This window comes from Muntiacus reevesi, chromosome 19, assembly GCF_963930625.1.
Source record: "Muntiacus reevesi chromosome 19, mMunRee1.1, whole genome shotgun sequence".
Lineage (NCBI taxonomy): Eukaryota > Metazoa > Chordata > Mammalia > Artiodactyla > Cervidae > Muntiacus > Muntiacus reevesi.
Genome location: NC_089267.1, coordinates 50,879,384 through 50,893,286, shown reverse-complemented (window position 1 = coordinate 50,893,286; position 13,903 = coordinate 50,879,384). Strand labels below are relative to the sequence as shown.

Here is a 13,903-nt window from a genome sequence, read left to right as displayed (position 1 = left end):
ATCCCATGATACACCATGGAAAAGAATACGAATATAAAAAAGAATGTATACATGTATAACTGAGTCACTTTGATGTACAGTAGTAATGAACACATTGTTACTCAACCATCTAAGTCAGCTTCAACAAGGTATTCATCTTAAGGTTGTCAGTTTATTAAAAATGCAGGATATAATTTCATCTTTATTTTTACATCATAATTCTTTCTCTATCAATATTTTTTGTTTTAGGTCACTTTTCATATTGAACCATATAAGAATCGAGATGATAAAAGCATGTACCAAAATGTCAAGTACATTATAGACAAGTGAGTTTCTTCTCTCCTATAATTGCTGTTATAAGTTTATTTAAATGATATTTGAGAGATTTGAATGGCATAGTATGACATTAATATCAGTTTAATTTTGTAATGAATATTGCAATCATTTTGAGGAACATTTCTGTATTTCCTTATAATTCAGTTTCTCTATGAATAATTACGGGTTGCTATTTTTACTCTTATGTGTATATTAGACCATGATGTTTGTCATCTTAACATTTTAAATTGTTACAAAGTTGTTTGTAACATATTTGTAAAAATAATTTACACAGTTATTCTGTAAGTTTTATGAATGTAAAGTTGTCTTATTTTTTTAAAAAAGTTCAGAATATGAAATGTGAATTGCTATTAGATATGGTAGATTCACATCTAATATTTTCATTTATGTTTCAGTATGTTTACAAGGAAAGAATTTATTAATACAGTTTCATTTTGTTTAAGGGTTTACTGATAATTGTGACAGATGCCTTACTCTTATAAAGAAACATGTCAGCAACAGTTGGGACATGTATCACTTAGAACACACACACATAGAAAAGCAGTATTTTCATATAGAAAAATGGATTTTTTATTGTGTTAGTCATCATTTTTAAACCTCAATATAAGTAATTACTTTCTTGTTTGTTAATGTCTTAATGTAACCAGTATCTCATTTCCCAATGTGTAAAATTAAAAATGCATTTTTAATGATTACATGTACATAGCTAATTCCACAAAGAAGATGAACAATACCCTTAAACTGTACTGATTACCTTCATTTTCAGTACATAAGTAATTGGCTGTGGTAAATAAGTCATGAATTTTCATTTTCTTTTCATATATGTTTATATTCTAGATACGGAAACCATCCTGCCTTTTACAGGTACAAGACCAAGAACGGCGATGCCCTTCCGATGTTCTATATCTATGATTCCTACATCACGGCATCGCAAAAATGGGCCAATCTGTTAACCAGCTCAGGGTCTCAGAGCATTCGCAACTCCCCTTATGACGCATTGTTTATTGCGCTTCTAGTAGATAAAAAGCACAGATATGGAATTCTTCGAGGTGGTTTTGATGGAATTTACACATACTTTGCCACAAATGGCTTTACTTACGGCTCATCCTTTGAAAACTGGGCTAACATAAAATATTTTTGTGATCAGTTTGACCTAATGTTCATCCCAAGTGTGGGCCCAGGTTACATAGATACCAGCATCCGACCGTGGAACTCTCAGAACACTCGTAACCGAGTCAACGGGAAATACTATGAGACTGCTCTGAGAGCTGCTCTCCAAGCCCACCCCAGTATAATTTCCATCACCTCTTTTAATGAGTGGCACGAAGGAACTCAGATTGAAAGAGCTGTTCCCAAAAGAACCAGTGATATCGTGTACCTGGATTACCGGCCTCATAAACCAAGTCTTTATCTAGAGCTAACTCGCAAGTGGTCTGAAAAATACAGAAAGGAGAGAGCAATTTATGCATTAGGTCACCAGGAACTTAGCACAAAACCTGTTTCTTAATGGACTGATTTAAGTTTAATAATTGTAGAAACTACCTAATTTCAGTACATTCCTTTTGTTTTGAGTTATGGGAAGAAAACTGTCAAAATCAATATGTACTGTTACCATTATCTCTAATAAAAATAATTTGTACATTGTTAAGGATAGTAATATCATTGCCACCTTTCACACTGAGAGAAAAGTAGTGCAAATAATATTCCTTACGGCATAAATTTGCTGAATCTGTGACTGAAAGTGAAATCTTGCTTTGATAGCTGTTTTTATTTCACAATAGGCAGTTGCTTGTGTTTCAAAGAGTAGTTAGCACACAGTTAATCCTACTAGTATTCTGCGCCCAAAGAAATAGAACTGTGTATATATTTGATATGTCTGTTGAAGAACAAAGATGTAAAAGATAATATACATGGTTCATTTTTTAATGATCTAATCAACTTTGTCCTATTAGCATTCAGACTCTGGAAAACATTCCAATAATTCATGAGAAGAAAATATGCCTTAAGCCTTACTGAGATAAGGCCTGCTTTCTGTAACACAATATATATCATCATAGGCAGATTTCTGGTTTCCTAGACCTTGCTAGGTATTTTGCATGTCTAATGTTTCTACTTTGTAATGATGAATTCCAGACTTCAGAAGGAAAATCTTTTCATAAAGGCTTTTCATAAAAGTTAAGAATCGTTTCTCAGTTATTGAAAAAACATAGCTGATTTACAAGTATTATGGAAATAAAATGCCTAAAATACTATTTTTAGGCTATCTTGTCAGTCTTTAACTTGTTGTTTTATTATTCATGTTTTTAAATTTAATGTTAATTAGAGATGAATTGTTAAGAAAAGTTGATACTAACATTGGACTGCCACCTTTTAAGTTTTTAAGCTATTTTTACTAAAGCTAATAGAGAAAATTTACTTAGCATTTCAGGTTTTAAGGATATGGAAATAAAATTTCATTCCTAAGTTTGACTTTTTATTAGATACAACATTTAAGAATGGAAATATTTTACTTAAAAGACTTTAAATTATTGTATATAATAATACCCCCATCTAAAAACATTATGCTTTTATGTTACCTAATAGGTTAAAGACTTGTGGTCTGCTGTCATATTGTGACAAATTGACCATCTGTAAAAAATGAATCTCTTTAAAAGCTAGAGAATAAAAGACACTGTTATTTTAGTTAATATTTGTAACTAGAACTATAGGAAAAAAAATAATATATATGCTCTTACATGAATATTTTTTAGATATTTATTCAATGTTAACAATACAGAATACACATAGTCAGAATACAAGGACGTTCATTCAGAAACAAATAGTGGAATTTGTCATAAATGTCATTGTCTAATGAGTTATTTTAAAACAGTGCTTTCAAAGCAAACTAGCATGTCTTTGAAAAGAGGCATGATTAATGTTAAACTGATTTATAACTTGAGAATTTGCCATGTCTCAATATTCAGACCATGGGAAATTAGTACATTAGTAATTAGTAAATTCACTTTCTAGAGGAAATTACAAGAATAACTCACTATAATATTATAACTAACCGTCTTCATAGGAACACTCATGCTGATGTAACCTGTGGATCTTTTTTTGTTTTTATTACACTCAGTTTGCCACTGTATGTTTTCTTAGGGATAAACTCTAAATATGTCATACCTAATAATTTTTATAACTTACTATATTTTATTAAAGTTTAGTTAGATATCTACCACACAGGAATTTTTGTCTTTGCTTATGTTATATGCTTGAACCCATAATAACAGACAGTTTTATGAAACAGTTCTGAGGTTAAGAGAAAGTATATAAAACAAAGTCAGCGAATCCTCAGCACAGACACCACCATTTGTCTCCTGCTCTCATTATAGATCTCGATCATCTAGGATCGCAGACGCACCTCTGAGCTTTGCTGTGGTTCCCAACACACTACCCCAACCAGCCACTAACAATCAGATTTCAAATTAAGATAAAATAGATTCTGTCTTCATTGCAGAAAGTTAATTCTCAAGGGAAGAATGTTTGGAATCAACTCTAAAGATAGTTTACTAATTTATAATTCTTTGAATATGTTCATTTTCTTTTTTAAAAAAAGTTATTTGAAAGAATTATCTCTAATAATTTTGTTATCCTTAGGGAAGAACACTTTCAAAATCTTCCTCAGGTATTCATTACCATTTAACTCACAACAAGTTTAGATTGTATAGTCACAAAAATTATTTGCTTTTATTTAATTCAATAAACTAAAGGAACTATTAAAAGGGAGAAGTAGTGTAATATATATAATGCTTGGATCAAAATGAATTATTATTTTAAGGTTTAATCAGGCTAATTTTTTTGACTGTATAAAGACCAAATCTTTCTTTTACTGCTCTCTTTTTAAGGACTGATATTGTAAAAAACTGCTGTTATTAATGTTGATCTCAGTTCTATATTAATTTTTTGTTTTAAAAGTACAATTTAAAAATGACTGTTTTGTTGTGTAAAATAATTAACTTTCATCTGATAAGAGCATGCACAGAATAAATTGTATCTAAGATATAAAACTATTTATGAAATGTTTAATTTCTGATTAACAGTTAAAAAGTACTATTCAGTCAGCACTCTATATAGCATTTAAAAAGAAGACATCTTTTTACTGTACATACTTTTAAAATCTGTGAATTTGTGTTATACACAGAAAAATAAAAAACCATTTCCCAAATTTAAAAATTTCCTATTTTTTATTCTTTGGGCATAATCATATTGCTCTGACATCTTTTAGGAAACTGATCTTTCCTGAACCAGCTCAGTTGGTAAAAAGTCTGCCTGTAATGCAGGAGACACAGGTTTCATCCCTGGATTGGGAAGATCCCCTGGAGGAGGAAACGGCACCCCATTCCAGTACTCTCGTCTGGAGGATTGCAGGGACAGAGGAGCCTGAGTGACTGACGCTTTCAGTTTCACTTTAAAACATCAAAGCCCCAAACCACTGGAGAGCTTCCTCAGGCGCCGTGCTGTGCGCCGTCGCTGGGCGTGTTGGCCCTGCGGCCTGCAGCCCGCCAGGCTCCTCTGTCCACGGGATCCTGGAGGCAAGAGCCCCGGGGTGGGCTGCCGTGCCCTCCTCCCAGGGAGCTTCCCAGCCCAGGTCCCCCACTGCAGGTGGATTCTTTACTGACTGAGCCATAGCCAATCCTTTTCTGACACCGACCAGACTTAGGAAATGTAAACACCATGGCTGCTCATAAACTCTACAGCGCTTACAAGTGGAAGCAGTCCTTAAAAGTTTTTACCTAAATTTTGAATTAAGGGTGGACACTTATGTCCCCTAGTGTAGAAGCAATATTTTTTTTTTTTACTACCAGCAAAATTTCAGTTATTTTTACAAATATTTACAACTTCAAAATGAAAAATTGAACCAAAAAGAATTTTTTGGCCCAGCTATTTCTTTTAAAAAAAATGTACTTTAAATTGTATACTGATTGTTATATATCCACATAAAGGCTAAATATTACTGTATGCTTAATATAAGATTGCTGTCCTGGAGAATTCAGGTACTACTTTGGCTTACTTACAGAGACACATTCATCCTTAGTCAAATCAGAGAACTCAGACGTAGTGCTGTTACAGTCCAACTCTCAGTGACAGGAAGAACAGTTTTCAATGTGACTAGATTTTGCTGTTGTTACAATTACTATTTATGAATCAAAAGACAGGATAATTTAAGACCTAATAAGCAAATAGTCACAGATCTAAAATTTATTAAGCTCAAAACTTGTAGCACCTTTTATAGTGTATGTTCTAAACTTCATTTAAGGTAGGCTATATATTGAATTTATATAACCATAAATGTAACCATAAAGTTAAAATGCCTTTTAGAGTCTATCCCATTGAAATAATTATTTCACTATACAAAAGAATGATGTACCACGGTAGCAATAATTCTATATACAATTCATTTATAGTTTATGATTGTATCATCATGCTTTTTTGTGTTTTTGACTTTTTAAAAGAATAGGTTAAAAATCTGAACAACAGTCATAAACCACACAAAGTGGTAGTCTTCAGCTACTTAACAGCATTTAAGACAAATGTTAATTAAGGAATTATCTTCATGGATAAAAGTATTTTTGAGTCAGTTTTACAAAAGCCATTTTGAAAACACTATATATCACCATGTTAATTTGATTATAGTATCTAAAGTGACCTTTATCCTCATCTTGAAAAATATCAAATTCAAAAGAGAAAAACTTTAAAGGAAATTCAGTTGTAATACATGCAATACATTTTAGAAATTTATGTTTGAACAGAGTCACCTAAGAGTAGCTGCCATACTTTTTCAGTATATGCACACTAAATTTATACTTATTGACCACCATTCTATATAACGTTTTTAATCACCCATATTATCCATATGACAGACTATTAAGCTATTACTATTATGATAGAGCAGTCCAATCTGACATCATGTAAAAAGTCAACTGCAAATCTGATTGCTGAATTCTTCCTTGAAAATTTGCTGTTGTTATATTTATATAAAGTACATTCTTGAAAATTATGTTCTTGGTTTTTCAGATATCGTGTAAGAACAATATGTAGTGACAGTCATTCTATGAATTCTATTGAAGTCAAATTTTATTTTTCTTCATATGAGTATTATGTATTTGTAGCTTAAGGCTTAATTTAATTTGGAAATAAAATATTCCATTAACACAGTATTTTGTCATTTCATTTTTTTACTTGAGTCATCCTCTACTAAAATTTAATGTTTCCTCTTATAAGAATATGTACACACTGACTCTGCAGAAAGGATTTGACATATTTTTTCTAAGAAATTGTTACAAAATTAATATATAATCAATGATGAAATTTTAAAAGGAATAGATATATGATACTAGTGTATATGGTTGATTACACACTTGGTAGTGAGAGAGCTTCTAAGCAGTGAATGCAAGATGTTATATGGCTCTTGTTGCCAGAAAAGAAGCACTCCCTCCCCTATGAAGACAGACTTTGCCTCGTCAATACATTTTAAAATACATTTCTCAAACAGGCATTATGCCTAGGACCAAAACTGCAGAAACCTACTGGTAACTACCAGGTAATGTAAGTAAATGCATGAGATTTATACCCCGTAAGTACTAGCAACTGTGGACAATTGTAACCTAATAGGAGTAGATGCTAACAGCTCCTATCTGTGTTGCCCCCTCTAGCTCTGCGTCCCTAAAATGAGGATGTATGTCTGCGTATGTGGGGATTTTTCTAATTACACCTGTTGGCAAATATTGCAAAATATTTAAAAAATATTTTCTGGTTGGATCAGTTCATTGGTCACTAATTTGTGACTTCTGATGTAAAGAAAGTAAAATTGTATCATGAAAAACGTCCTCAACATTTTATAACACTCAAGGGAATTCCATAAGATTAGTTGTTGTGATGATTATTACACAATAGATTCCAAGTATATAACAGCAAAACACAAGTCAGTGAAACTGAATCCTTGTGGCTCTGATTATGTGATAGCTTTCCCTAGGTCTTAACAAAAGTTAAAAGCATCAAAAAGTGAGTTAGGTACATATCTCTCAGCCAGTCGTTTCTATTATTCCTCCTAATTTGACTTCTGAATAGCTGATTTGAATTAGTATTCACTGAGAGAGACTTGGAAGGCTTTTATTCTGTTGCTATTTAGATATGGATCCATTGTGGATGCCTGGCAAGTAGGTAGGAAAAAAAACAAAACTATAGGTAATTGCATTTAATTCTAGTCTCCACTTCTCAGGTGACTCAACAGTAAAGAATCTCCCTGCTAAGGCAGGAGACACAGGTTGGATCCCTGGGTGGGGAAGATCCCCTGGAGGAGGGCATGGCAGCCCACCCCAGTACTCTTGCCCAGAGAATCCCAGGGACAGAGGAGCCTGGCGGGCCACAGTCCTCAGGGTCACAGTCAGTCAGACGTGACCGAGCGACTGCACCAGCAGCAGCAGCACCACTTGGGAAGCCCGTTTTCCGTCCTTTTGCTGCAGGCTGCCTCTGCCTACCTGCCTGCCATTCAGCCTTCCTGTCTCAGTCTCAGCTCATCTGCCTGCCTTATCTGCTTTGTTTCCAAAAGGATATTAGTGATCTGCTGGAATATTTAACATGCAGCAGTATATTCCCAAAGAGAGAGCAAGGATAAAAATATTGAACCCAGCATTAAATGAAAACTAAATAATGTAAATACACTGCTATACTGGAGGTCACAAATTTAAGCTTTCAGTGGCCAGTATGTAAAAGGACATGTGATCATCTACACACTGTGCAATGTCTATAGTTTAAGACAATTTCTCAAGAGAAAAGTACAGGTGCTTTGCTATTACAGGAATTTCTCCTGAGGACTCTCATAAAGAGGATACTATTACTATATGATGTATTTATCAGCACCTTCCCTAAAATGCATGAAGATCAAGTTTCATAAGACTTTTACAAATATCTTTATAGTATGTGATTACAGTATCATGCCATGCACCATTTACTGATAGCAGTTATGTCTCCACCCAACTATATCCTTCCCAAGGAGTAGATGGGCCTCAAGCAGTGCTACATGTAATTTATTTTTGAGTATTCATTAATTAAATATTTCTTGACTTTCTGTCAGAGAGTATAGTGGTGCTAGCTTTCTTTCATGATAAGTTTTTAACTTATAAAGCATTATATTTTAAGTGATGCAGTTTACATTTTCTGTTTCCTTATGTCTGATCAGCTATATCTATGACAGAACTTTTCTCATAATCAAAATGAGAGGAACTGAGTCAAATATACATTAGTTCCAGAAGGGAAAGTGAAATTATATAGCTCAGAATTTTATATAGAAAAAGATTTCCATCTGCTGAATCAGTAGTATATTAACCATGGCTCATCATTCTTTAACAAAATAAACCAAAATGTTTACTAAAAACTGATCTGCCCAGTTTTCATATCTTTATAATGAAAGGATTGGTTTAGATGATGACTAAGATTGCTAATCAGCACTAAAATTATTCTATGTTAATGTTATCAACAGCATCAGGAAAAAAAAGGTCTTCATTTCTATTATAATCAAGAAATAAAATCTGGCATGGGGGGGAAGAATTCTATAAAATTATACCAACCTTAAAATTAATTTTTGTCTTCCACCCTATATGTTATGATTCTTTTTCTTTCAATTACCATTGTGAATATTAAATATGTTAATACAAATAAATTGCCTTAAACAGTCCTGAAACGTGGTAATGTTCAACAAATGTTGGCCATTACTGTGATTTTTACACTCAAAATAGGAACAACCCAAATGTCTTTCAGTGGGTCAAAAGAAAAGTGAACTCTGGTATATTTATACAGTACTGCTTGGCAATAATAAATAGCAGTGCACTGATACATACAACCACATGGATGAACCCCAAATGCATTATGTTAAGTAGAAGAAGTCAGCCTCCAAGGATTATATATTTTATGATTCTATTTATATAATATTCTGGAAAAGACAAATCTACCCACAGATTAGATTAGTGGTCACCAAGGTTTAGGACTGGGAACTACTCTGTATCCTAGCTGGACAGTGGTTACCTGAGTCCGTACATCTGCCAAAATTCACAGCTATACATCTCCACCAACGTACACAAAAACAGATGAACCATCTGATATATCAAAATTTTAAAAACCCCAAATGTGGTATTACCACACAGTGACACAATGGCTAACATTAAAGTGACCGACATTGCTAAAGTCCTCATGATTTCCTGGTAGTAGTATAAAACATTTCACCTACTTTAAAAACCATTTGGCAATTTCTTGTTAAATTAATCACATCTTTACCATATAACCAACAATCCCTCTTCCACTAGTAGTGGCATTTCTCAACTTACCTTCTCATCCTCTGGGTTTACCACACTGTCATCCATGCCACACCACCAGAAACCCGGGGTCACTCTTGTGCCTTAAGCCCCATCAAACATTAAGTACGACTTCCTTTTTTTCTGTGCATATCTCAGAAGTATTTATGCTATTCTCCATGGGTACTGTTTCTTATCATACCCAGGACATCATCATTTTTCACCTGGCCTATTATATCTGCTCAACTAGTGTATAAAGCTGCAGTATGGCCTAATTTAAATCAACCTCCAGAGTCAGAGTCTAGGCCATTCTCTTGCTTCAAATTACTTAGTGATTCCCAATTTCCTGTCTACACAACAAAGCACAAATTTTTCACAAGGTATACAAGATGTCCCATTACTGTTCCATGCCTATATCAACAGTCTTTATCTTCTGGGTTTTTTTTTTTTTTTTCCCTCAGAATTTCTGCTACAATAATATTATCCTTCAGAGGGATAGCCAAACAAAACTTGTTATGTTATAACCACATGAAGAATGGGGGCTTTTTTTTCCTTTAAGTGATATCTTTTCTATTGTTCCTCATTTAATTTACTCCTACTGGAAGTTCAACTCAGTTCAGTCCCTCAGTCATGTCTGACTCTTCACAACCCCATGGACTGCAGCACACCAGGCTTCCCTGTCCTTTACCAACTCCCAGAGCTTGCTGAAACTCCTATCCATTGAGTCAGTGACGCCATCCAACCATCTATTCCTCTGTCATCCCCTTCTCCTCCTGCCTTTAACCTTTCCCAGGTTCAGGGTCTTTTCCAGTGAGTCAGTTCTTTACATCAGGTGGCCAAAGTATTGGAGTTTCAGTTTCAGCATCAGTCCTTCCAATGAATATTCAGGACTGATTTCCTTTAGGATAGACTGGTTGGATTTCCCTGTGGTAGAAGGGACTCTCAAGAGTCTTCACAACACCACAGTTCAAAAGCATCAATTCTTTGGCGCTCAGCTTTCTTTACATTCCAACTCTCATATCCATACATGACTACTGGAAAAACCATAGCTTTGACTAGACAGACCTTTGTTGGCAAAGTAAGTCTCTGCTTTTTAATATGTTGTCTAGGTTGGTCATAGCTTTTCTTCCAAGGAGCAAGTGCCTTAATTTCATGAAGTCGCCATCTGCAGTGATTTTGGAGCCCAAAATAGTAAAGTCGGTCACTATTTCCATTGTTTCCCCATCTATTTGCCATAAAGTGATGGGACTGGATGCCATGATCTTAGTTTTCTGAATGTTGAGTTTTAGCCAACTTTTTCACTCTCCTCTCTCACTTTCATAAGCAGGCTCTTCAATAATTCTATTTCTGCCATAAGGGTGGTGTCATCTGCATATCAGAGGTTATTGATATTTCTCCCGGCAATCTTGACTCCAGCTTGTGCTTCATCCAGCCTGGTATTTTGCATGATGTACTCTGCATATAAGTTAAATGAGCAGTGTGATAATAAACAGCCTTGACATACTCCTTTCCCCAATTGTGAGCCAGTCTGTTGTTCCATGACCAGTTCTAACTTGCTTCTAACCTGCATACAGATTTCTCAGGAGGCAGGTCAGGTGGTCTGGTATTCCCTTCTCTTGAAGAATTTTCCACAGTTTGTTCTGATCCATACAGTCAAAGACTTGGCATACTCAATAAAGCAGATGTAGATGTTTTTCTGGAACTTTCTTGCTTTCTCGAATATCCAATGGATGTTGGCAATTTCATCTCTGGTTCCTCAGCCTTTTCTAAATCCAGCTTGAATATCTAGAAGTTAACGGTTCACATACTGTTAGAGCCTGGCTTGGAGAATTTTGAGTATTACTTTGCTAGCATGTGAAATGAGTGCAATTGTGTGGTAGTTTGAGCATTCTTTGGCATTGCCTTTCTTTGGGATTGGAATGAAAACTGACCTTTTCCAGTCCTGTGGCCACTGCTGAGTTTTCCAAATTTGCTGGCATATTGAGTGCAGCACTTTCACAGCATCATCTTTCAGGATTTGAAATAGCTCAACTGGAATTCCATCACCTCCACTAGCTTTGTTCGTAGTGATGCTTCCTAAGGCCCACTTGACATGGCATTCCAGAATATCTGGTTCTAGGTGAGTGAGCACACCATCATGATTATCTGAGTCATGAAGAACTTTTTTGTACAGTTCTTCTGTGTATTCTTGCCACCTCTTCTTAATATCTTCTGCTTCTATTAGGTCCATATCATTTCTGTCCTTTATTCTGCCCATCTTTGCATGAAGTGTTCCCTTAGTATCTCTAATTTTCTTGAAAAGATCTCTAGTCTTTCAAATTATTCTATTGTTTTCTTCTGTTTCTTTGCATTGATCACTGAGGAAGGCTTTCTTATCTCTCCTTGCTTTTCTTTGGAACTGCATTCAAATGGGTATATCTTTCCTTTTCTCCTTTGCCTTAGCTTCTCTTCTTTTCTCAGCTATTTGTAAGGCCCCCTCAGACAACCATATTGCCTTTTTGCATTTCTTTTTCTTGTGGATTATCTTGATCACTGCCTCCTGTACAAGGTCACAAACCTCCACCCATAGTTCTTCAGGCACTCTATCAGATCTAATCCCTTGAATCTATTTGTCACTTCCACTGTATAATCCTAAGGGATTTGATTTACGTCATACCTTAATGGTCTAGAATTTTCCCTACTTCCTTCAATTTAAGTCAGAGTTTGGTAGTAAGGAGTTCATGGTCTGAGCCACAGTCAGCTCCTGGTCTTATTTTTGCTGACTGTGTAGAGCTTCTCCATCATTGGCTGCAAAGAATATAATCAATTTGATCTTGGTATTGACCATCTGGTGATGTCCATGTGTAGAGTCTTCTCTTGTGTTGTTGGAAGAGGGTGTTTGCTATGACCAGTGCGTTCTCTTGGCAAAACTCTATTAGCCTTTGCCCTGCTTCATTCTGTACTCCAAGGCCAAATTTGCCTGTTACTCCAGGTATCTCTCAAATGGAGATATTGACTCTCTTGACTTCTACTGGAAAGAGGATGAGAATGGAACAGAAAAACAAAGGAAGAACAGAAATAAATATTCCTAACAAATATCTAATGTGTATCAATAACTGTGTTAATTGCTGCCCATGTTATTCCAGCAACACTGAAAGATATGACACTACAAGATGAACTCCCCAGGTCAGTAGCTGCCCAATATGCTGCTGGAGAAGGATGAAGAAACAACTCCAGATGGAATGAAGAGGCTGGTTTAAAGTGGAAACAGTGCCCTGTTGCGAATGTGTCTGGTGGTGAAAGTAAACTCTGAGGATGTACAGATCAATATTGCGGAGGAACCTGGAATGTTAGGTCCATGAATCAAGGCAAATTGGAAGTGGTCAAAAAAGAGATGGCAAGATTGACATTTTAGGAATCGGTGAACTGAAATGAACCAGAATGGGTGAATTTAATTCAGATGACCCTTATATCTACTACTGTGGGCAAGAATCCCTTAGAAGAAATGGAGTAGCCCTCATAGTCAACAAAGGAGTCAAAAATGCAGTACTTGGGTGCAATCTCAAAAATGACAGACTGATCTTTGTTCATTTTCAAGGGAAACCATTCAGTATCACAGTAATCCTAGTGTATGCCCCAACCACTAACACTTAAGAAGCTAAAGTTGACCGGTTCAGCAAAGACCTATAAGACCTTCTAGAACTAACACCCAAAAAAGAAGTCCTTTTCATTATAGGGGACTGGAATGCAAAAGTAGGAAGTCAAGAAATACCTGGAGTAACAGGCAAGTTTGGCCTTAGAGTACAAAATGAGGCAGGACAAAAGCTAACATAGTTTTGCTAAGAGAAACTTGGTCATACTAAACACCCTCTTCCGACAGCACAAGAGACTACTCTATAATGGAAATCACAAGATGGCCAATACGGAAATCAAATTGAATATATTCTTTGCAGCTGAAGATGAAGAAGGTCTATACAGTCAGCAAAAACAAGACTGGGAGCTGACTGGCTCAGATCCTAAACTCCTTATTGCCAAATTCAGACTTAAATTGAAGAAAGTAGGAAAAAACCCCACCAGAACATTGAGGCATGACCTAATCAAATCCCTTACAATTATACAGTATAAGTGACAAATAGATTCAAGGGGTTAGACCTGATAGAATGCCTGAAAACTATGACACCGTACAGGAGGCAGTGATCAAAACCATCCTAAGATAAAGAAATGCAAAAAGGCAAAATGGTTGTCTGAGGAGGCCTTACAAATAGCTGAGAAAAGAGAAGCAA

General features: G+C 35.3%; 1 protein-coding gene across 3 annotated transcripts in view; it reads left to right on the top strand.

Annotated features, from left to right (window-relative positions):
- MANEA (mannosidase endo-alpha) overlaps positions 1-6,507 on the top strand; it is a 62,819-nt gene extending 56,312 nt beyond the window's left edge. For all 3 annotated transcript variants that reach the window (XM_065911448.1, XM_065911449.1, XM_065911447.1), the window contains exons 4-5: positions 229-305; positions 1,153-6,507. In XM_065911448.1, coding sequence (XP_065767520.1) covers positions 229-305; positions 1,153-1,822 — 747 coding nt within the window. In that variant the 3' untranslated portion in view covers positions 1,823-6,507. The remainder of the gene's footprint in view (positions 1-228; positions 306-1,152) is intronic.
- Positions 6,508-13,903: the final 7,396 nt, after the last annotated feature.